At 43.1% G+C, this 25650-nt stretch overlaps 1 protein-coding gene across 1 annotated transcript in view; it reads right to left on the bottom strand.

The window, feature by feature from the left end:
* whrnb (whirlin b) overlaps window positions 1–25650 on the bottom strand; it is a 112196-nt gene that overhangs the window by 28970 nt on the left and 57576 nt on the right. The window contains exons 2-4 of the mRNA XM_029638417.2: window positions 22685–22897; window positions 17531–17656; window positions 6960–7186 (exon numbers count right to left, since the gene is read on the bottom strand). Coding sequence (XP_029494277.2) covers window positions 6960–7186; window positions 17531–17656; window positions 22685–22897 — 566 coding nt within the window. The remainder of the gene's footprint in view (window positions 1–6959; window positions 7187–17530; window positions 17657–22684; window positions 22898–25650) is intronic.

Here is a 25650-nt window from a genome sequence, read left to right on the forward strand (position 1 = left end):
GGTCTTGCTGTATCCTGTCGGGATCGCAACTGCACTCACTCCTGTTCCCTCTGTAACCGTCCCCAACTATACGAGAGTCCTTTCTTCCCCCACTCTCCCTTGTGTGCTGCCCTTCTGGCAGCTTTAAGGGCCGTGCACAGCTGGTGAGCAATCAGCCCTTGATTCCTCACCAGCTCCCAATCAGCCCCATTTAGTCCCGGCCGGAGAGCTGTCGAGACCTGGCACGTCCAGCAGATGGAGCCATCGCCTGGTGATGTATACTCCGTCTGTCACCAGGCCTCGACGAGTCTCTCCCTGGTGGCTGACCTGCTGTATGCCACAGTATGTATGGTCACTGTCGGGATGACGTCATCGATGCATTTATTGATGAAGCCAGTGACTGATGTGGTGTACTCCTCAATGCCATCGGAAGAATCCCGGAGCATCTGCGTCATCTGACCACTTCCCTAGTGAGTTAGATGTAGGGAGCTGTGCTGCTGCACATCATTTTCTAATAAGAGCGGTCCATGATCTCTGTAAAAAGCATGAAGTAATTATTTAGCCTATTGGCCTGCTCCAGATCAGCCATGTGAATCCATTTGCAAATGAGAAAATAAATGGGGGCAAATTAATAATGAAGCATTACCATCGAATTTAACCAGAGGGCCCCTTCCATGTTGAGAAATAGCCTCACACACATGCATCTTGGTTGTGTGTTCTGGCTTGTATTTGGGAGGGAGGTAGAGGGAGGGAAAGAGAGGAGGGGCTCATTTCTCCCATTCTGAGGACCGGAACGAAAGCATAATCAGCGTTCTAACTCCCCCTTGTGGCGGTTTGGCGCAATGGCACAATGACTAGGGCTGTTGCGGTGACTGCATCACCGCCACACTGGTGATCATGAGTCACAAAGGCAGTCAAATTCCGGTAAATAGGCTTCTCCAAGCTCTGATGCTGCTGATGGTTATTAGTAGCCTACCAAACTTGCTAACTGCCTGTTACTCAGCACTCTATTGTCCCTCTAGTCACTCTGACATCAATGTAAATATAATCGAAAATCTAATCAAACACGTCATGAGAGCCCATGAGCAAATGTTGCGCAACATTTCTATAGGCTATGCAATTGTGCGAGAAAACCGAGTGATGGCCTCTACTAAAAGGTGGAGGATCCCATCGGCTTTCTATAGAGTAGGCCTATTATATTTATTTCTCAACTTTAATAATATTAAGCACATTGTTTATCTTTACAACAGGAGTATAGCCTTCCTGGCTGGCATGAAATTGAACCACATGAAAATCGTCTTCCATTCGCTATTTAAGTGCATACAGTTGAAGTCAGAAGTTTACATACACTTAAGTTGGAGTCATTAAAACTCGTTTTTCAACCACTCCACACATTTCTTGTTAACAAACTATAGTTTTGGCAAGTCGGGTTAGGACATCTACTTTGTGCATGACACGTCATTTTTCCAACAATTGTTGACAGATTATTTCACTTATAATTCATTGTATCACAATTCCTGTGGGTCAGAAGTTTACATACGCTAAATTGACTGTGCCTTTAAACAGCTTGGAAAATTCCAGAAAATTATGTAATGTGTTTAGAAGCTAATATGCTAATTGACATCATTTGAGTCAATTGGAGGTGTACCTGTGGATGTATTTTAAGGCCCACCTTCAAACTCAGTGCCTCTTTGCTTGACATCATGGGTAAATCACAAGAAATCAGCCAAGACCTCCCTCAACAAGTCTGGTTCATCCTTGGGAGCAATTTCCAAACGCCTGAAGGTACCACATTCATCTGTACAAACAATAGTACGCAAGAATAAACACCATGGGAACAAGCAGCTGTCATACCGCTCAGGAAGGATCGGTACGGAAGGAGCGGTTCTGTCTCCTAGAGATGAGCATACTTTGGTGCAAAAAGTGCAAATCAGTCCCAGAACAACAGCAAAGGACCTTGTGAACATGCTGTAGGAAACAGGTACAAAATAATCTATATCCATAGTAAAAAGAGTCCTATATCGACATAACATGAAAGGAAGAAGCCACTGCTCCAAAACTGGCATAAAAAAGCCAGACTAACATTTGCAACTGCACATGGGGTCAAAGATCGTACTTTTTGGAGAAATGTCCTCTGGTCTGATGAAACAATAATAGAACTGTTAGTTCATAATGACCATTGTTATATTTGCAGGAAAAAGGAGGAGGCTTGCAAGCCTAAGAACACCATCCCAACCATGAAGCACGGGGGTGGCAGCATCATGTTGTGGGGGTGCTTTGCTGCAGGAGGGACTGGTGCAACATCAAGACATCAGTTAGGAAGTTGAAGCTTGGTCGCAAATGAGTCTTCCAAATGGACAATGACCCCAAGCATACTTCCAAAGTTGTGGAAAAATGGCTTAAGGGCAACAAAGTCAAGGTATTGGAGTGGCCATCACAAAGCCCTGACCTCAATCCTATAGAAAATTTGTGGGCAGAACTGAAAAAGTGTGTGCGAGCAAGGAGGCCTACAAACCTGACTCCGTTACACAAGCTCTGTCAGGAGGAATGGGCCAAAATTCTCTCAACTTGTGGGAAGCTTTTGGAAGGCTACCCAAAACGTTTGACCCAAGTTAAACAATTTAAAGGCAATGCTACTAAATACGAATTGAGTGTACGTAATCTTCTGACCCACTGGGAATGTGATAAAAGAAATAAAAGCTGAAATAAATCATTCTCTCAACTATTATTCTGACATGTCACATTCTTAAAATAAAGTGGTGATCCTAACTGACTAAAGGCAGGGAATTTTTACTCTGATTAAATGTCAGGAATCGTGAAAAACTGAGTTGAAATGTATTTGGCTAAGGTGTATTTAAACTTCCGACTTCAACTGTAGATGACATGTATTGGTTCCTGCTAATTTCTCTAATCATGGTCGCACACCTCATGTAGCCCATAGGCCTATATATTTGGTTTGTAAGGTTTGTAATCACTACTAAAGTGTCTTCTTAAAATTAAGCACATTAATCTGCTTTACAAGGGATTCAGAGCGTAATAGGCATTCATAAGCAGGGCGTGAGTTTCAAGTGTGGGGAAGATCATTTTCACCATAAAAATGCGCCTTAATAATAAATGCATTACATGCATAATTGCATTCACGGTCATTTTTGATAGTGGTGTTTTCATAGCCTACTGCCATGTGCGCATTGCTGCACTTATAATGTGAAGAAATACCTTCATAGTTTATCAACATTTTAAGCTAAACGTTCTGATCTGTTGCGTCAGCCACGTATTAATTTGGGATCTATCGCACCCCACAACTGTCCCAGACTATGTTTGGAATATTTATTTCTTGCACACAATAGAATAGGTCGACTTTTGTACTATGGGGGATAGTGGATTGACATAGGCTAGTGGTTTTGCTGTTCGTTAGGCCTTCTCATCTTGTTGGCTGACAAAAAGTAAATGTGGACAGTTCTTCCAATATCTTTAATATGCACCTCGGAATTGGACAAGGACATGCTCAGTTGCGTCCCCAATGTGTCTGTCTTCACCTGTAGCCTGTGAGACAGACCCGATCATGTGATTGAGAGCCATGTGAGTGGGAGAGGCGCTTCCGATTGCACAGCAATCAGGGAGAAGGGCACAACGCAGCACTCTGGGCCACAAAAGGCACAGATCTTTTTAGGTTGCATTACGGCCACAAAGGAGATGCCGCCGTGAAATTCGAGGCATTATTAAGTGCTTGTCAAATTGGGAATGAGAGACGATTGAAGTGTGTACAGCCTGAGCAAAAAACAAAGCAGAGCTCGTGCCTTTTCAAGCAACTTTTTTCAAATCATCATTATTAGTCTCATCATGCAGCCTTACAATGTATTAAAAACAAAAAACATATAGCCCAACGTTTGTGGAACAACTAAAGTTACATTAATAACTCTAAATTAAGGATAGGAGTTTGTCATTCTTTGTTAACTACTCAACACAGCATAGCCGCATGTGCACACTCCATCAAATCATTTGTAGAAAATGATTCAATTGCACTCTTCGTCCTGTAAAATAATATAAAATAATGCCACGGATTTCTAAGCAAATCTTAGAATTAGCCCACAGCCATTTAGCATTGCCACATCAGGACCTAACATAAGGACAACCCAGAGTATGATAGTCTTTTCCTCTGTCTAAAATAAATAATGGATTTATTGGGAAGGTGTTATATGAAGAGAAATTATCAAGAAAAAATATAGATAAAATGTAATGTTGCTCATCGGCCATTGGACATAAACATTACACAACAAGTTGGAAATTCAACAATGAGTGGTTTGGAAGGAATCAGCGGCTGCCTGCAAGCATTGCAAAGCAATCACTAGTCTGCTATTCAGTGGAGTGGGTATGTGGTCCATGTCTGGGTTTAAGGGTCTCTTTTCCAAGCTTAAAAGGATAAATATTAAACATTGGCCATGCTGTCAATCGAGCATGACTTCTAGAAAGAGGCCCGAGTTCCTGACTTGGAAACTCGGAACTGGAAAATCTCAGACTTCAGTGAGTTCAAGATAACTGGGAACTCTGAGAAAAAAACGAGGTCCGACTGGGAAAATATGTTTTGAATGGTCATCCAATTCACAATTCAGGAACTCGGGCCTCTTTCTAGAGCTCACTGACATCATGATTAGAGCTCACTGACATCATGATTCAACCTTGTTTTTTTTTCAGAGTTCTCAGTTGTCTTGAAAGCACCATAAATCCAGAGAATGCCAGAATTTGATGACTGCCGCGCCACCTTCCTGTTGAAGTGAACACAACACAACAAGTCCAAAAATGTCTTGTATGCTGCTGCATAAATTATGTAATATGCCAGGGAGATATGTATACTGTAGCTAAAAAAGTTGTTAAGTAAGCTGTTAGCTGTTGGTGGTGCAAAAGTAGCCTATAGCCTGTTTTAGATAAATGTCATCACTGAATATTGTAAGAGCGTTCACTGTCTGTTTATATGCCCCCTTTATTAATCCTACCTTTCTGACTTGGTGTACAGGGAGAGTACTGTAACAACGGCCTATGTTCTGAATTCTGTCTTTGTACATTTCAAAAGTGCTCAACAAATAGTTATACTGACTACGTCCGTCCTAGCTCGCTCATTAATGTCTTAATCAAAATTACGGATTGCCTCCTGTCCGCTCGTCGTCCCCTTATGCCATAGTTTGTACATCTCAATTGTCAGTAGAAACCACATGTGATTAAGCAAGTCAGCCATGTTTCTTTTAAAGGTAGTAAATGAGCCTGAGTTAACTGTTTTGCTGCCAGACAAGGCTTCACTAATAACCAGGTGTAGCAGTGGTAAGGATTCATTCCATGGTGCTGAAAAGAAAGCTCTGTGGGGACAGCTTTATGTAGGCCCTAACAGTTTGTGGGCAACGTTTGTCACCGTTATAGTGCAACTAATGTATTGTTTAGTGTTGTGGCTTAGCTGGCATGCATCTTAAGCAATTTTGTTTTGGCCCCCACCAATATTTCCATGCTAAAATTGCCACTGCACACACAAGTATACACCCACACTAAAGTGCCATAGGTTTTCCTGATAACCTTGAACAGTGAATGTCATTACAACAGTCAAGGACAGTATTCAGGAGAGAGCAGAGCAGACATTCAGACAGCTGCAGCTCAAGGTTCAGCCAATAACACACACTACACTGAAGCAGAACTTAGTGCACTCCAACCCACCACAGCAATGTGTAGGCTATGCAGTTTCTTTGTTGACTAACTACTGCCCTCGCAAACACACACTTCTTACTCTGGAAATAATCGCTGGTGTCATTCGCCCATGGGAAAAGAAGCTACTGGCCTGGTCAAGCAAATTGGCTGCTGCACTCACGTTTCGTTTCACGGATAAGTAAAGTGAAACAGCATGTGAGTTATTGCCAGATTAGCCTGGTTCCACCAGGCTAAGCAGCTGACGCAATGCGGGTTGATTGAATTGTGCCATAAGACGGAGTAGGCTCTTTGGTTAGTAATTAAACAGAAAGTGCTGGAAGGAGGATATCACTAATAATGAGATGCCAAATATATGGAAGTGAAGGACTAAAAGCCACCTTGCTTGATTTCTAAAGGAGCTGAGGGGAAATGCATACTTCCTAGGGTTCTCAAACAGCCTGCCTCCATTAGAGCTGGTGAGAGACAGCTGAGGAAAGGAGGGAGAGACAGGCAGCTGGCTGTGGGACTGAGCACCATATCACACGTCACAGTCAAACCCAACAATGAAGTGGATGTATTCTGCCTCACATTACTCACTCAATCACTCACATGACAAAAGACCTGTCACTGAGTGGTAGGATAAATAAATACATTGGTCAGAGACTGAATGGTAATTTCATTCTGCTACCTTGCTACGTGATAATTCGATGAAATTCTTCAATGGGGGCTGTCTTATAAAGAAAACAAATATTAAATTATGTTGCTAATCTTAATGTCAACCGGTTGAATATAATTGATTTCACCCAACAGAATGACTGCATCCCAAATGGAATCCTATTCCCTATATAGTGTACTGATAGTGCACTAAATAGGGAATAGGGTGCCATGCAGACAAAGTATTTTTCCATCAATGCCCTAGACATTCTTTCTGCTCAAATAAGAAATGACTGACTGAATGCAAATATCATTCAATGTTTGAAGCATGAAACATACTACATCCCTCTTAAGGGAATGTTGGAGCCACTGTTCATTGTACATTCCAAGAATGTTTGGTTTAAAGGGAATTTAAAATAAACAGAGAAAAGAGCTTACACTCACTAGTTGCAGTTAGAACTGTGACCTTCAACATGACTTTTTAGCTGAAAACAAAAATGTCATAGAACTCTCATAGGAAGCATCTCAAATGGCCCATAAGGGTTCTGGTCAAAAGTAGAGTACTCTATTGGGAATTGGGGTGCCATTTGGGATACACCCATAGAATTCACAAAGAGATTGCCCTTTTGACAATGTTGTGCCTGTTTGTGCTAAATCACCGTGTAGTAGCTGGGCTGGCGGTGCTCTCTGCTATGGGCGGTGGGCTGGGGGGGCTAGGGCTGCTGATCCATTTGGTCTGGTCCACCACGGTGCGGGCATGGGGCAGACGGCCAACGTCTCTCACCCTAACCAGCAGGTGGCGACACGTCTTCAGGATCCTCACCGCCTCATCATGGGGGATGGCCACGAAGCTCCGCCCATTCACCTCCAGCAGCTGGTCGCCCACCTGAACCCACAGAGAAGAGAAGTTATACTTGTAGATATACACTGAGTATACCAAACATTAGGTGCACCTTCCTAATATTGAGTTGCACCTTCCCTTTTGCCCTCAGAATAGCCTCAATTTGTCGGGGCATGGACTCAACCATGTGTCGAAAGCGTTCCACAAAGATGCTGGCCCATACTGACTGAAATCCTTCCCACAGTTGTGGTAAGATGGCTGAAAGTCCTTTGGGTGGAGGACAATTCTTGATACACACAGGAAACTACCCAGCACGAAACAACCCAGCAGCATTGCGGTTCTTGACACAAACCGGTGCTCCTGACACCTACTACCATAACCCATTCAAAGGCACTTAAATCTTTTGTTTTTCCCATTCACCCTCTGAATGGAACACACACAATCCATGTCTAAATTGTCATAGGGCTTAAAAATCATTTTTTAACCTGTCTCCATCTACACTGATTGAAGTGGATTTAACAAGTGACATCAATAAGGGATCACAGGCAGAGCCCCACCTCTTTTGAGCCACACCTGTTTAGCTAAAAAAAGAGTATGTTTTGCATATTATTTTGGCATTAATACGTTAATACGTGTCACATATCCGTTTTCAAACCATGTAAAAAAAAAAAAGTTAATAAAGCCGCATACAAACATGGTCTCTTTTTTTGTTGCTTTCTTGAATAAGGCAGCTCCAAAATGCAGGTGTTTCAGCCTAGCTCAGTGTGGTGGTGGGGCAGCCAGCGGAAAATACAGAGAGTAGGGGTTGGTAATGTTCTCTAGTTGCACCGTGATTGGCTCAGTGTTCTGTCACTCATGGGGACACTACGTCACCTCAAAATTTACAGAGAGAGCTCAAAAATTCAAGCCCTTTGGGTAAATGCCATAGATTTACATTAGAAGTGCCCATCCAAGAAGGCTCAATGCCATTGGCTACAGATAAAATGACATCAAATCCTGTTATATCTACTGTATGCTTAGATTGGACTGATGTGAGGCCAAATCTATGGAAGGAACATCATGAACATCACATTCATGAAACCATGTTCTAGCAGACCATAACAACCAATGCTTATTATCTTCCAGCCTATTCATTCTTCAAAAGCACAAACAAAACACTTGACATAGTGATTCTTCCTGTTTGAGAAGCAGTTTAGCTTTGATTTGAGCTTAATAGTTATTAGGGAGTGAAAGTTATACATGGAGAAAATTGGACCTCTCTGAAATTAAAATGAATGGCCCTCCCTTCAGTAAAATATATTTGCCCTAAACCCTCCCTGAACGCGTGAAAAAACAAAACAATTGACCCTCCCCTATACTCAAAATAATAATTTAAATAAAAAAGTGAATAGCAGAGAACATGTCTACCGTTTACCCTCACTTCTTGGACAGACCAGAGACTTAGATATGCAGTTTTAAAAACTGCCAGAAGGTTGTGGGTTTGCAAACCACCGTGGCCAAGAGTAGGGATGGACAAATCTCCTTTATAGTTAAAGCATTTTACGATTGACATTTATAAACATTTCATGCAATTCTACATTTTACACATTAGCAGAAAAAAAATTGAATACCACAAAAATTACCGAAATTACAGACTAATGGACAGAGTGATAGGCCTATGTGTTCATCTTATCATTATTTATCCAATGCCAAATCAGTGTGTCTTCTTTGTAAGGAAACTGTCCCAGTTGGCAAATAATAATAACCTGAGATGTCATTAGGAATCTGAGCATGGTACTTTCAAAAGCTAGGCCTACCTTTCCCGTTCTATCGATTCCTTGGATCATTTCATGTTTTCATGTGTACCTGAGTTATTGACGTTCAATCAGGCAGAAATCCCGCCGGTATTACGGAGCACCGTGATAAAGTCACTCTCACTACAGTCGTGGACAAAAGTTTTGAGAATGACACAAATGTTAATTCCACAAAGTTTGCTGCTTCAGTGTCTTTAGATATTTTTGTCAGATGTTACTATGGAATATTGAAGTATAATTACAAGCATTTCATAAGTGTCAAAGGCTTTTTTATTGACAATTACATGAAGTTGATGCAAAGAGTCAACATTTGCAGTCTTGAGCTGCAATTCGCCCTGGCATGCTGTCAATTAACTTCTGGGCCACATCCTGACAGATGGTAGCCCATTCTTGCATAATCAATGATTGGAGTTTGTCAGAATTTGTGGGTCTTTGTTTGTCCACCCGCCTCTTGAGGATTGACCACAATCCCAAAATGGACCCAAAATATTGATGTTTTGTTCCCCAAGCCATGTAGTTATAAATGTTTCCTTATGGCAAGGTGCTCCATCATGCTGGAAAAGGCATTGTTCGTCACCAAACTGTTCCTGGATGGTTGGGAGAAGTTGCTCTCGGAGGATGTGTTGGTACCATTCTTTATTCATGGCTGTCTTCTTAGGCAAAATTGTGAGTGAGCCCACTCCCTTGGCTGAGAAGCAACCCCACACATGAATGGTCTCAGGATGCTTTGCTGTTGGCATGGGCATTCTATGTTTTGTGACAGAGTGATCTCCAGCCTTGTCCTCGTCACTCACACCTTTGTTATCAAGAGAATCACTGACATGATGTCAGCTGGTCCTTTTGTGGCATGGCTGAAATGCAGTGGAAATGTTTTTGGGGGATTCAGTTCATTTGCATAGCAAAGAGGGACTTTGCAATTAATTGCAATTCATCTGATCCCTCTTCATAACATTCTGGAGTATATGCAAATTGCCATCATACAAACTGAGGCAGCAGACTTCTGAAAATTCATATTTGTGTCATTCTCAAAACTTTTGGCCACGACTGTACACTAGAAGTTGATAGGATTACAGACGTTTAGACCGCAAAAACATCTATCATACATGTCTGATTTCAATATTGGCCGATGTCATAACTCGGAAGGATTTATTTTCTCGAATGAGCCATTGATCATATTATTTTGATATTCCTACCTCGAGAAATTTGTAATTTAACAGAGGGTCTATCAAATTTTCCTATTTGTCTGCATCTTTAAGCTAGCGCGCATTGCGTGTTGCATTTGCTAGAGATATTATAGAAAGGAATACAATGAACGAAGGAGCGTATAACATCCCACAAGCAGACTGTCAACCAATCGCGGTCACGTTGTCATGCTGCGTAACGCGGTTGCTAATCACGCAATCCCTTCTCAAAGTCAGTGTATACTTTTTTCCTTGATAGTACCTAATGTCACGATTTAAACACAAAAAAATGTGTAATGTTGTAATTTTGTTGACGAAATTCTGCAAATGTTGGGCTTTTGAGCTAGCCCCCAAAAGACTCCCATTCACTCCTTGAAGGACAGCGCTCCTTGTCCCTGAATCGCCCAGAAATCACCACGCGTTCCATTTCCATAGCATGGACAACGTTTCCCATCTCCTCAAAACTACAGTGTGTCTGCCGTTGCGAATGTTAGAATACACTCTGTGAAGCGCATGTATCTGCAAGTTCAATATGGTGAGTTTGTAGACTCCTAAATTGATCGTGCAGTTTGCTTCTGGCGATTCTACAGCCAACTAGGTACATTACATTCTGATATTGTCTTCTGTATTGTTGTTTAACTACGTTTGCTAGCTAGTTACTCATCTCCTGAACTGCCACCATAGCCCCACGTAGCACAGCCATTGGTTAAGCAGCACACAAAAACGTTTTCAATCAGAAATAGCAGAGCAGGCCAGGGTTCAGGGTTGGAATATCCATTGCTGTGTTCATTTTTAAAAAATCAACATTTATTTAACTAGGCAAGTCAGTTATGAACAAATTATTTTACAATGAAGGCCTACCCTGGCCAAACCCTCCCCTAACCCAATCACAGCCAGTTGTGATACAGCCAAGGATTGAACCAGGGTCTGTAGTGACACCTCTAGCACTGAGATACAATGTCTTAGACCGCTGCTCCACTCGGGAGCCCTCAAAATGCAGCCTAGTTTTGGCATAGGCTGACCAGGTAAATCCAGGTGAAAGCTATGAACCCTCATTGATGTCACTTGTTAAATCCACTTCCATCAGTGTAGTTGAAGGGGAGGAGACATGTTAAAGAAGGATTTTTAAGCCTTGAGACAATTGAGACATGGCTTTTGTATGTGTGCCATTCAGAGGGTGAATGGGCAAGACAAAATGTTTAAGTGCCTTTGAATGAGGTATATTAGTAGGTGCCAGGCACACTGGTTTGTGTCACGCTCCACCGTTTCCCATGTGTATCAAGAATAGTCCACCACCCAAAGGACATCCAGCCAACTTGACATAACTGTGGGAAGCATTGGAACCAACACGGGCCAGCATCCTTGTGGAAGGCTTTCGACACCTAGAGTCCATGTGGAGTCCATGCCCCAATGAATTGAGGCTGTTCTGAGGGCAAAATTACATGACCCTCCCCTGGACCATGTAAAAAAATACTAAGCCCTCCTCTTGACTGAAATTGAAAAAACATGACCCTCCTCCATTTTCCTCCAGGTAACCATTTTTTCCCCATTTCTATCTGTCCCTTAGTAAGGAAAACATGATCTACAGGGGGATACAAAAGGCGTCTTTGCTATCAATATGTAACATGATTAGTATCTAATAGAAATATAATTCACAATGAAATAACTTCTACATAGACTGAAGTGTATCAATGTTGTTTTTCCATTTCTCAAGTCTTATACTCGTCTTCTCAGAGCATCAGAATGTTAGTCTAAAGGCCTGGGGTGGTCTAGCTCTCTCCCCCTGCCTCATAATCTCTATCCTATCCATTAAACATAAAAAAAAGAAAGAACTGCCCCACTCCTTAAAAAAGAATAAGTTAGTCTAGTGTGAAATAAAAGACAACAGAAAATCTGAGAAACACAGGAGAAGCTGAGGATGTATAGTGGCATTACGGGACCTCTTCAAATGGCCAATTCTCTTTCCACAAGAGGAAGTAAAGGAAGAAATTAGTTATTGACTTCTCCCTTCCTCTCCCTCCCTCCTAACACTAATGCATTTACAGTATAAGCGGTGGAAGAATCAGCTTGAGTGAACCTCCATAACTCATTGAAGAGGAGGGAGGGAAAGAGATGGAGGGGGGGGGGGGTCTGATTTACATCGCCCAGCCAGGGCATCTGAGGTGCAGCCACTGAACGGGAGAGTTTTACTATAGTGCACTATAAAGGGAATAGGGTACCATTTGGGACTCACTCAAAGTCCATGTCCCTCAACCCCCTGCCTCTGTAATGCTTAGTCTGTGGCAGTATGGGACCCCTCCAGCGTACTGTAACTCAGCTGCTCAAAGTCGATAGATTGAACCGTCATTTCCAACTGGCGTTTCATTGATCATCCGAGATGAAGCGTGAAATAAAATGGTTATGAGTCAGACGAGACTGAGAGGAGCAATTGTCCATACACAATGTTCTTGTCCTTTCTCAGAGAGAGAGAGAGAAGGGGGGTAGAGAGAGAGAAAAAAAAACGAAGGAAGAGAGGCTAAGGGCAATTTCCTATTTTGGGTGGCCGAGACAGTTGTCTGACTTGATAGTTTATCTCCAGGTCGCCTGAGAGAGAGGGGCTATTACGGACACGGTACAGCAAATGGACAATCTCTCCCAAACACACTAAATGTTGTTTTTCAGAGGGTTGCCAGCCAAAGAGACAAGACACTGGCACCTATCTGTGGATGAGAAGTGGCAGAGGCTATTTCCAAAATGGCAGCCTGTGAAATGTTCCAGCTACAGGCCCTTGTCAATGTTTTATTGTGATCTCAAGCTGTATGCAAAGGTTGAACACGTCTATTTGAATTGCATACACCAGGGTTGCGAGATCAAATGTGTGCTTGGTTCATAGACCCGGGGTTGTTCTCTAATAAGAAACTACATGCATATGTTTTGGCACTGATTAACTGTTGAAGCTCTTTGGAAATAGGTTTGTTGATGTCTTAAGAAAAATTCTCAATAAGATTCTTCCATTTTGCCCAGTTCTCATGCTCTTTGGTTACAATCAAAAATTCGACATGTATTTTCAAGAAAAGCAAATAATCTTAGCAGTTTCAACAGCTGTGGAGAAAAAAAAAGCATTCTCAAAAGTTGGTTTGAACTGAATTTTGTATTGTGTAAAGTTTGGGTATTAATGTTCAATGCCTGCCAAACTTAATGGAGTTAGTGTTGAGATACTAACCACCTTGTCCAAGGCCATCATGTACACCCATAAGATGATCTAGGATATTTCACTTTAAGATATTTGGCTGCTATTATTGGCTATATTTTTATGTTTGGTTTTTATATGTACTGTATGTGTACCTATAGGTAACCGCCAAAATAACAGAAACACCAACATAAAGTGTCTAAATAGGTTAACCTGGTAAACTCTGACCCCCCTGGTGGCATTTTCTAAACAACGCATAATATTGTATACTACCCTCATAAAGTACATTTCGGATTTCAAAACTATACATCCTACAAACCCATGCTAAGTAAAATACAGAGCCTGAGATAAAACAGGCCCTGAAATGTATTTTTATTTTTTATTGTCCCCATTTAAGGAATAAGAGATTTGTAAGTTTAGGTTGAGCTCAAATATGTCACCAAAAAGATTTCCAAAAAAATTAAGAAAAACAATGAAATGATTTGGGGGGAAAAACAAAATAAAAAAAACTACCTGTTACCTAATGATGGCGCGTTAAACATGCACAAATTCCAATAGGAACAGAGACTTTTGAAATGGCACCGGGCTTGTTCAACGTTCCTTGCCTATGAAATAATGGTTCCAAGTGGCACCCCATCCCCATAGGGCTCTGTTCAAAAGTAGGGGGGAAAGTATAGTGAGCCAGTGGGCTGGCCTGTTAAAAGAAAAGAAAAGGCAGGGCTGTAGGCTGGATAAGGCAGCGTCCGATCCCCTGGGGGAGTGACACTAATTAAATCCCACGTCATTGCACACAGATGGGACAGGCACACGATCATCTGTCACACCGCCCGTTAGACAACAGCTGTATCCAGACTGGCTTGATAGAGGCCCTCGTTATGGGGCTGACACCTGGCTGACGGACGGTGTCTTATTGCTCCTCAGTGACAGGATGACTAATAAGATGCATTTAGAGGAGTTTAGTTTATCCACTGTCAGAGGAGAGAAAAGAAGAGGCAGCATTTTGTTTCTCTTAGCTTCTGTCAAATAACTTCAGAAAAGGCCTTGAATCCAAAGAGCAACATTGAATTAGCCTCATGAAATCAGCCAGAACTTGATAGCTCACATTCTGTTTCACTGCTTGACCAGGCGAACATTGAATGTCCCTGTTCTCAAACATATTTTTTTTACTCCATAATTCACAGGGCTATAGATAACTTCATCCATATATAAACAGGTTGTATAGAACATTAACATCGCCACAATAATGTCTGCAATCACGTACAGCCTTTGTGGTAATTAATCATGTATACACCTGGTGATAATGCAGGTGCAAACTGCATACTAAAAAGAAACAATAGTTTGATATCTAGCTGTTTCCCATTGATATCTGCCAGAGGTAGCAGACAGACAGGCCTCAGGTCAGTGTTTAACAGGCTGAAGTAAGAGAGAGGTAGAGGGGAAGAAAGAGGACATAAGAGAGGGAAAGGAGAATAGAGAGAATGAGAGAGGGAGGGGAGGTAAATGGGGGTAGGCGAGACAGACAGAGACGACCTCCCGAGGAGAACAGACAGCCTCTTTACTTTCCTACTGCTCCTCCTCTAATGGCAATATCACTCACTCTGCCAGACTGCCATGGATGTAGACCCACAACACAACTCCGACAGAGCATTACACTGGAAAACAGTGTAGTTCTTATAGATCTCTGAATACACTGTGGAGTACAATTACCAAAACTGAGGCAGAATATATATTTTTTTTAAATAATCAAAATATCTGAGAGGCTTGTAGTAGAATAGAGAAAGAAAAATAACCTGTCACTTTTCCAAAATGAACAGGTTCTCCAGAAATCCCAGTTGGACGATTCCGGGAATCAGGAGGGAATAACCAGGGAATCTGGAATCTTCCAACCAGGATTTCTGGAAAACCTTTAGTCCATGTAGGTTGTCATCCCAGTGGCTAGAGTACCATCAGCCCCACAGAACTAGAATGAGTAGAACAGGTCTCCGTTAATGGGTGAACTGATGGCCATTTTGAGTGCTGGCATGAGTTTACCAGTTAAATTGCCATAGTCAGAGATTTTGATTCCCATTCTAGTTATGCTATGTATATGATTGGCCGCAGAGCCCTAACACTCAGCTGATAGCGTGCCTGGCCTCTGTCCCCGCCTCCCTCTGCCACACTCAGCTATAAAACACAAGGCAGCACAGTGCTTTCTGTCAAATAAATGCTGCCAAAATGTCAAGCGCCTGTTATTTAATCGAGAGTCCAGGCTTGGATTTAGTGTGGCTTTCTGAGTTTTTTTTTATAGTCCTCTTTATGGAAGAAGATTTTTCCAAAGAGGGAGATGGACATGTTTGAACATGTCTTGACAGAGGAGAAGCAGTGAGAAACAGAGACAGATGTGTGCCAGATATCTTCCCAAGCCCAGCCATGCCATAATGCTATGATGCCAGTCATACTGTTTACAGGCACACTGATCTATACAGTGGCAAGAAAAAGTATGTGAACCCTTTGGAATTACCTGGACTTCTATATAAATTGGTCATAAAATGTAAAACAATAGACAAACACAGTCTGCTTCAAGTAATAACACACAAACAATTACACGTTTTCATGTCTTTATTTAACACACTGTGTAAACATTCACAGTGCAGGGTGGGAAAAGTATGTGAACCCTTGGATTTAATAACTGGTTGACCCTCCATGGCAGCAATAACCTCAACCAAACATTTGGTCAGGAGGAATATTGGACCATTCCGCTTTACAAAACTGTTTCAGTTCAGCAATATTCTTGGGATGTCTGGTGTGAACCGCTCTCTTGATGTCATGCCACAGCATCTCAATCGGGTTGAGGTCAGGACTCTGAATGGGCCACTCCAGAAGGCGTATTTTCTTCTGTTGAAGCCATTCTGTAATTGATTTACCTCTGTGTTTTGGGTCGTTGTCCTGTTGCATCACCCAACTTCTGTTGAGTTTCAATTGGCAAACAGATAGCCTTACATTCTCCTACAAAATGTCTTGATAAACTTGGGAAATCATTTTTCCGTCGATGACAGCAAGCTGTCCAGGCCCTGAGGCAGCAAAGCAGTTCCAAACCATGATGCTCCCTCCACCATACTTTACATTTGGGATGAGGTTTTGATGTTGGTGTGCTGTGCCTTTTTTTCTCCAAACATAGAGTTGTGTGTTCCTTCCAAACAACTCAAATTTAGTTTCATCTGTCCACAGAATATTTTGCCAGTAGCGCTGTGGAACATCCAGATGCTCAGACGTGCAACTTCAGACGTGCAGCAATGTTTTTTTTGGACAGCAGTGGCTTCTTCTGTGGTGTCCTCCCATGAATACCATTCTGGTTTAGTGTTTTAGGTATCGTAGACTCGTCAACAGAGATGTTAGCATCTTCCAGAGATTTCTGTAAATCTTTAGCTGACACTCTAGGATTCTTCTTAACCTCATTGTGCATTCTGCCCTGTGCTCTTGCAGTCATCTTTGCAGGATGGCCACTCCCAGGGAGAGTAGCAAAAGTGCTGAACTTTCTCCATTTATAGACTATTTATCTTATGGACTGATGAACATCAAGGCTTTTAGAGATACTTTTGTAACCCTTTCCAGCTTTATGCAAGGAAACAATTCTTAATCTTGTATCTTCTGAGATCCCTTTTGTTCGAGGCATGGTTCACATCAGGCAATGCTTCTTGTGAATAGTAAACTCACATTTTGTGAGTGTTTTTTATAGGGCAGGGCAGCTCTAACCAACATCTCCAATCTCGTCTCAACGATTGTACTCCAGGTTAGCTGACTCCTGACTCCAATTCGCTTTTGGAGAAGTCATTAACCTCGGGGTTCACATACTTTTCCCAACCTACACTGTCAATGTTTAAATTATGTATTCAATATAGACAAGAAAAATATAATAATTGGTGTGTTATTAGCAGACTGTGTTTGTCTGTTGTTGTGACTTAGATGAAGATCAGATCTAATTTGGATTCATACTTTTCCTTGCCACTGTATTCCTGCCTCAGAAATCTGACCTGAAAACACAGCAGACTGAAGTTGAAAATAGAGCGCAATGAACTATGTTTTGTACATAGAATCGATGTCTTTAGTGGAGTAAAAAGTGGCTGCCATGTTTCGAATCAGCAACACAGACCATAGCAGACTCTTTCCCCCACTGCTTTTCTGTGTCAGAACCTTGCATTGTGTTTTATTCCCTGTGGTGGGGTGAAACAATTTCCATAGGATGTGTATGGTAATGGTCTGTAAATACCTTGAGTCCACCGTGGTCTGCGGCTGAGCCTGGGTCCACTCCAGTGATGTATATGCCCAGGCCGTACTCTGCCCCTCCTCTGATCATCAGGCCCAGAGAGAGACCATCGTTCAAGTTTAGGGTGATCTGCAGGGATACACAGACAGAGAGGACAGGGATCAGTGGTCGTGTTCATAAAGTGTGCAGATCTAGGATCAGGTCTTCCCTGTCTATATAATCTTATTCATTATGATCTAAATGTCACGACTTCCGCCAAAGTCAGTCCCTCTCCTTGCTCGGGCGGTGTTCGGCGGTCGACATCACCGGTCTTCTTAGCCATTGCCGATCCACTTTTCATTTTCCTTTTGTTTTGTCTTGTTTTACACACCTGGTTTCAATTCCCCAATTACATGTTCATTATTTAACCTCTGTTTTGTCCATGGTTGTTGTGAGTGTTTATTCGTTGTGAAGTGGTCAGTACTTCTGTGAGCTGGTGTTTTTCCCAGTGGGGAATTTATTGTTGGTTTATTTCGAGTAAAGTTACGTTTTTACTCAGTTCTGTGTCCTGCGCCTGACTTCGTCCGACCCGCTACACTCTGACTCTGTACACTAAAAGGCAAATCCTTGATCAGCACTCCTATTGTGAGTTGATTGATACATATGGCCCCAGACCTCCTGGAAGTGACAGTGATCAGTGATTATAATTTAATAATAATAATAACAAGACTAACAATAATACATGGAACTTATACAGTATAGCACCTTTCAATGATCCAAAGTCACTTGACAATTGTAGAAACTAAACAAAACAACAGAGATCATAACAAGACAACAACAGACTAACAGAAGGAAGAGACAAAAACATTAAACAAAGAGAATGGGGAGGGGCTTAAAGAAGGGAAAAGAGTGTGATGTGTCAGTGTATGAGTGAGCGAGCGAGCGAGCAGGTGTTGCATGTGTGTATGAGAGAGAGTGCATGTGGGAGAGAGGGTGGGTGTGGGTGTGGGGGGGGGGCAAGGTGGCCTGCTGTGGTGGAATGTAGTGAGTGTGTGGGTTGGTAGGGGAGAAGGAGGTCGGAAAGGTAAGGGTGATAAGGTGGTGAAGGGCTTTGTTGTTCAGAAGGAGGATCTTGTAGTTAATGCGTTGGGAGACAAGGAGCCAGTGGAGTTCACGGAGGACAGGGATGATGTGCTGCCAGGACTTAGTGTGGGTGAGGAGTCGGGCCACAGAGTTCTGAACCATTTGGAGCTTATGGAGTGAGCTTGCATTGATGCCGGAGAGTAGTCAGTTGCAGTAGTTGAGACGGTAGGTTTCAGCAGCAGGACGGGAGAGGGAGGACCTGACTTTGGAAATATTGCAGATGTGGATTTGACAGTCTGTCGGATGTGGTGGTCGAAGGAGAGGGTGGAGGCCAGGATGACTCCAAGGTTGGTGCGTGGTGTTATCGATTTTGAGTGGGAGGTTGCTAACTTGTGTGGATTTGGTGCCTAATAGGAAGAGTTCAGGTTTGTAATTCTTTAGCTTGAGGAAGTTGTGTTGCATCCAGGTTTTTATTGCAGAGAGGCATGATTCAACGTGGGTCAGTGGTGGGTCGAGGAGGGATTTGGTGCTGAGGTATATATGGGAGTTGTCAGCGTATCTGTGGAAGTCGAGGTTGAAGTGGCAGAGGATCTGACCAAGGGGGAGGATGTTGATGGGAAGAGTAAGAGTCCTGGGGAACACCCTGTGTGACAGCAGCAGAGTCAGAAGTATGGCCATTGAGTACGATGTTGGTACGATGTGATTGGTACGATGTGATTGTAGCCATGAGAGTGCGGTGCCCCAACACCCAGACCCTGAGCAGGACTTGATGGCTCACCACGTAAAAGGCGGCACTCAGGTGGCGGAGAAGCAGGATGTTGAGGGCACCAGTATCAGTAGAGGTTAGGAGGTTGTTGATGACTTTGAGGAGGGCAATTTCAGTACTCTGGATGAGGTGGAAACCAGACTGGAGAGACTCAAATATGTTATTGTTCAGGAGGTGGGTTTGTAGTTCAAATCAAATAGTTTTTGTCACATGCTTCGCATGCTTTGTAAAAAGGTGTAGACTAACAGTGAAATGCTTACTAATAAACAATAGAAGGAATAAATACACATTGAGTAACGATAACTTGGCTATATACATTGGGTACCAGTTCCGAGTTGATGTGCATGAGGTAATTGGGTATGAGGTAATTGAGGTAGATGTGTATAGTGCCGCAAAAAAATATTTGCACCCTTTCTGATTTTCTCTATTTTTGCATATTTTTTAAAATATTTTTTTACACACCCCAATTTCATGGTATCCAATTGGTAGTAGTTACAGTCTTGTCTCATCGCTGCAATGAGGTGAAGGTCGAGAGCCATGCGTCCCCGAAACACAACCCAACCAAGCTGTATTGCTTCTTGACACAATGCCCATCCAACCCGGAAGCCAGCCGCACCAATGTGTCGGAGGAAACACCGTACACCTGGCAACCTGGTCAGCGTGCACTGCGCCCAGCCCACCACAGGAGTCGCTAGTGCGCGATGAGACAAGGATATCCCTGCCGGCCAACCCCTCCCTAACCTGGACGACGCTGGGCCAATGATGTCCAGCCCCATGGGCCTCCCGGTCGCGAACCCAGAATATCTGGTGGCACAGCTAGCACTGTGATACAGTGCCTTAGACCACTGCACATATTTTTACATTTACATTACATTTAAGTCATTTAGCAGATACTGAATGTTATCAGATCTTCAACCAAAACCTAATATTAGATAAAGGGAACCTGAGTTTACAGTGTTTGGTTTTCGCCAGGCATAATGGGACCCATGTCATCGAAAAAGTTGACTCAAGTTTGGCAAAAAGCATCTGGAAGCACCTGGATGATCATCAACACTCTTGGAAGAATGTTCAATGGACAGATGATTCAAAAGTATATATTTTTGGATGACATGGGTCCCATTATGCCTAGCGAAAACCAAACACTGCATTCCACAGTAAGAACCTTTGGGGTGGCAGGTAACCTAGTGGTTAGCGTGTTGGGACAGTAACCAAAAGGTTGCTGGATCAAATCCCCGCGCTGACAAGATAAAAATCTGTCGTTCTGCCTGAGAACAAGGCAGATAACCCACTGTTCCCCGGGAAGGCCGTCATTGTAAATAAGAATTTGTTCTTAACTGACTTGCCAAGTTAAAGGAAGGTTCAATTAAGAAAGATATATTTTTGTGTCGAACATAGTGATGGTTTGGAGATGCTTTGCTGCCTCAGGACCTGGACGACTTGCCTTAATAAAAGGAACCATGATTTCTGCTCTGTATCAGATAATTCCATAGAAGAATGTCAGGCCATCCATCTGTGAGCTGAAGCTGGAGCGCATCTGGGTCATGCAGCAAGACAATGATCCAAAACACACAATCGAGTGTACATGAAAATGTCTAAAAAGCTAAAAGGTTTTGGAATGGCCTAGTCAAGGTCCAGACCTAATCCCAATTGAGATGTTGTGGCAGGACTTGAAACGAGCAGTTCATGCTTGAAAACCCACAAATGTCGCTAAGTTACAACAGTTCTGCATGCAAGAGTGGGCCAAAATCTCTCCACAGCGATGTGAGAGACTGATAAAAGACTACAGGAAGCATTTGGTTGGAGTCACTGCAGCTAAAAGTGGCACAACCAGTTATTGAATGTAAGGGGGAAATTATGTTTTCACACAGGGGCATTGGGTGTTGCATAACATTGTTTATGAAATAAATGAAATAAGTATGTACTTGTTGTGCTGACTTAGGTTTTGGTTAATGATCTGATTCAGTATCAAAAATATGCAAAAGTACAGAAAATTCGAAAGGGGGCAAATACCAGTGTGTTGTCTGCAAACTTAGTGATGGTGTTGGAGTCGCCCGCTGCCACACAGTCGTGGTTGAAGAGGGAGATCAGGAGGGGACCAAGCACGCACCCCTGAGGGGCCCACATGTTGATGGTCAGCGTGGCAGATGTGTTGTTACCTACCCTCACCTGGGGGCTGCCCGTCAGGAAGTCCAGATCCAGTTGCAGAGGGAGGGGTTGGAGATGGGGAGATAGTTGTTGAGGATGGAGGTATCTAGTCCGGGCTTCTTTAGGATGGGGGTGACTGCATTTGTTTTGTAGTCTGATGGGACAACTCCATGGGCCAGGGAGAAATCGATGTGGAGCTCCCCTCTTAGCATCCAGACTACATCCCAAATGGCACCCTATTCACGTGAGCCCTATTCCAAATGAGTGCCCTTTATAGTGAATAGGGTGCCATTTGGGATGTAGCCTGTGTTCTCCTTTCTCCAGTGTTTGCCCACCTCTCTCATATATTGATGTGAAACTGCATCGTCAGCTCCACAGACCAGGCGGGGTGGGCAGGGGTACGATACACCGTTTTGCACAGCGCTGCAGATTTAGATGGAAACTTTGATGATGGCCAAACACATCCAAACAGATTTACATTCACTAAAATAAACTGTGGGAATACTGGGCTAGCCAGGGGGCAGACTTAATCCTACAGAAAATTGCTTATTTTTTCGCTGCATTTGGATGAGACTCGAATGTCGTGAGATGTTTTATGTCATTAGTGTTGATAGTGATATAGTTTCTCTGGACGTGGGGCTGAGACATTGTTACTACCACTGATATCTCAGCCCAGGCCCCAGGCAGGGTATGATGTGTTGCTTGACTGCGTCTAAAATGGCACTCTATTCCCTTTGTACTGCACTACTTTTGAACATAGGGCACTACATAGGGAATAGGCTGCCATTTGGGAGCCAGGGGACATGAATCTCTGCCAATAGAGAGGCAGTCTTTACTTTGGGACTCCTCCTTTGCTGGGCACCTAGCCTTCTTTGTGGGAATTGATGTTACCTCTGCACCTCTATATACACTCATTTGTATAGCATGGTTGCTGGCAAGGGCATTCTTTATCGTGTATATTTAATTAAGATGTCAAGACACAGATCAAGTAGTTAGTGTTTGATTCCTTGTAATAGCAAACCTACATGGCTGTCAGAGCAGCCCGACCACGGACCTACCAAAAATTCTCTACCAACGCAGCTCCGCTTCCCCGGCAACAGAATGTGCTGATGGATAGAGAAATTGTTTGAACCTTGCTGAGAATTCAAAAAGTATGACAACCAACGGTCCAATATCAGACTCACCGTCTTCTCAGCCCTCTCCTGTGTGTGTCCACGTCTCTGGCTGTCCTGCCGTCCCAGGGTGCTGTGCTGCTCCTGCTTCTCCAGGTCGGAGGGAGGGGAGACACTGCGGCCCTGAGGGTCCACCCAGGTGTAGATGTGGTTGGTGATATAACCGCCAGGGATACGGCCCACAGAACACACTGACATGGCTAGCTTCTTACAGCCCTTCAGGACCTGCATGGAGGAGAAGGAGGGGATTCAATTTAATTCATCCCAAAGGGCAATTTCATTTGGGGATGTGAGACTAAGTAACCACAACAACATGAGAACATACAGCAAACACAATAAATGACACGCACACAGGAGAGTGAGTAGTAGAAGATGGGGAGGGAAGAAGAGGACAGGGGTGGATTCTTTGCTAACTTCAGTCATGACGTGTTGATCTTCTGTGGCTTACACACTCATTCCACATTCCACTTTGTGTCACGGCCCGAATATACCCCTCACATCGTCCTAGCTGATTACGTACGCAAAGGCTCCACCATTATACAAGCTACGGATGTTTTCAGACAAATTGGTGATGTAGACGCAGTGTTTTATTGTCCTCTCTGGATGAATCGCTGTGTTTACCATCGTCACGCCCCCGTCATTGATTTCATTATGTTCTGGTTGAAAACAGTGAAGCTCGTAGCGAGCGGAGGGAGTGTCTAGCAGCAGCCACATCATTCCCCTTCTTTATGGGCTGGAGGCAGCTCTCTGAGTGACTGTCCTCTGACTCATATGCACTATGACAGAAACACACAGGGACACACACACACTAGTACACACACTCAAACAAACACAAACACACACACAGTACATGCCTCTCTATACAACACAGTCTGAGGGGGCAGGGAGATCATGTGGTGATAAGGATCTCCCTGGAGGCACCAAGCTGTCCCTCTCTACGGGATGGCTGTCAGAGACAGAAAGCAAGAGAGAGAGAGGGCAGAGACAGAAAGAGAGCACACTCAAGAGAGAGAGAGGGCAGAGACAGAAAGAGAGCACACGCAAGAGAGAGAGAGGGCAGAGACAGAAAGAGAGAGAGAGGGCAGAGACAGAAAGAGAGCACACTCAAGAGAGAGAGAGGGCAGAGACAGAAAGAGAGCACACTCAAGAGAGAGAGAGGGCAGAGACAGAAAGAGAGCACACTCAAGAGAGAGAGAGAGATGTGTATCTGAGAGTGGCAGGTTGTCTGCTTTTATCTTTCTGAGTGCATCTATCTGTTTTCCTTCCTAGAAAAATAGTTCTGGAGAATATTGAAAACACTTTTCTGCTATACTGTTATGTGTGGCTGTACTGTATTTGTTTTTAATTGTGGATGAATAGAGTCATCCGGAAGCGAGTTATATGTAAAATGGAGTTGCTCATCCTCTGTTCTTTCATGGTACAGTGCTAAAGAGAGCTCATAGGTTGCTTCACCCAGACCACACTGTTGAATCCACGCGCCTATCAAATCAAGCTTTATTTATTACAGCACATTTCAGACAAGGAATGCAATATAATGTGCTTCACAGGTTAAAAAAAACAAAACAAATAAAAACAATGAAAATAAAAACAGAAATATTTACCACACAACAAACAAGAGGATAAAAAAAACAAAAGAATAACAATAAAAACTGAACAACTAAAAAACAACCTGAAGAAAAGCAAAGATAAAATGTGTGTTTTAAGATCTCTTTGAAATATGTCCACGGTTTCGGCCCCCCTCAGGTTCTCTGGCAGGCTATTCCAGAGGCTGGGGGCATAGTAACTAAAGGCTGCCTCCCATGCCTCTTGGTCCGAGGCTTTAATTGGGATAGTTAAAAGGCCAGTACCAGAGGGACCGACTGGGGACCTACTACAGTAGGTACATAACTTAAAAGCATGTCTAACATGGATTTAAAAACCAATAGAAAAATCTTTAAATTAATTCTAAAACTCACAGGCAGCCAGTGCAGAGACCTTAAAACCGGTGTAATGTGTGCTCTTTGTCTGGTTTTGGTCAGTACCCATGCTGCAGGATTCTGTATGTTTTGCAGTTGACATTGGACATTTTCTACATTTCGTAGTAGTCAGCAGGATAAGTGCACTCTACATGTGTGTCTAGGTCAATAGACACCATTAGACATGCACCTGTCTGGGGAGTGGGCATGTCTGGTTATTTTTGTACCATTGCTATGGCCTAATATTTACTGTTGCTATGGTTACACCTATTGGGAATTTTCTAGAACATGTGTGCCCATTATACAGTTGAAGTTGGACATTTACATACACCTCAGCCAACTACATTTAAACTCAGTTTTTCACAATTCCTGACATTTAATCCTGGTAAAAATGTCCTTGGTCAATTAGGATCACCACTTTATTTTAAGTGGTGTGAAATGTCAGAATAATAGTAGAGTGATTTATTTCTGCTTTTATTTCTTTCATCACATTCCCAGTGGGTCAGAAGTTTCCATACACTCAATTAGTATTTGGTAGCATTGCCTTTAAATTGTTTAACTTGGGTCAAATGTTTCGGGTAGCCATCCACAAGCTTCCCACAATAACTTGGGTGAATTTTAGCCCACTCCTCCTGACAGAGCTGGTGTAACTGAGTCAGGATTGTAGGCTTCCTTGCTCGCACACACTTTTTCAGTTCTGCCCACAAATGTTCTATAGGATTGAGGTCAGAGCTTTGTGATGGCCACTCCAATACCTTGACTTTGTTGTCCTTAAGCCATTCTGCCACAACTTTGGAAGTATGCTTGGGTCATTGTCCATTTGGAAGATCCATTTGCGATCAAGCTTCAACTTCATGACTGATGTCTTGAGATGTTGCTCCAATATATTCACATAATTTTCCTGCCTCATGATGCCATGTATTTTTTTAAGTGCACCAGTCTCTCCTGCAGCAAAGCACCCCCCCATGCTGCCACCCCCGTGCTTCACGGTTGGGATGGTGTTCTTCGGCTTGCAAGCCTCCC

Source organism: Oncorhynchus nerka, linkage group LG27, assembly GCF_034236695.1.
Source record: "Oncorhynchus nerka isolate Pitt River linkage group LG27, Oner_Uvic_2.0, whole genome shotgun sequence".
Taxonomy (NCBI): domain Eukaryota; kingdom Metazoa; phylum Chordata; class Actinopteri; order Salmoniformes; family Salmonidae; genus Oncorhynchus; species Oncorhynchus nerka.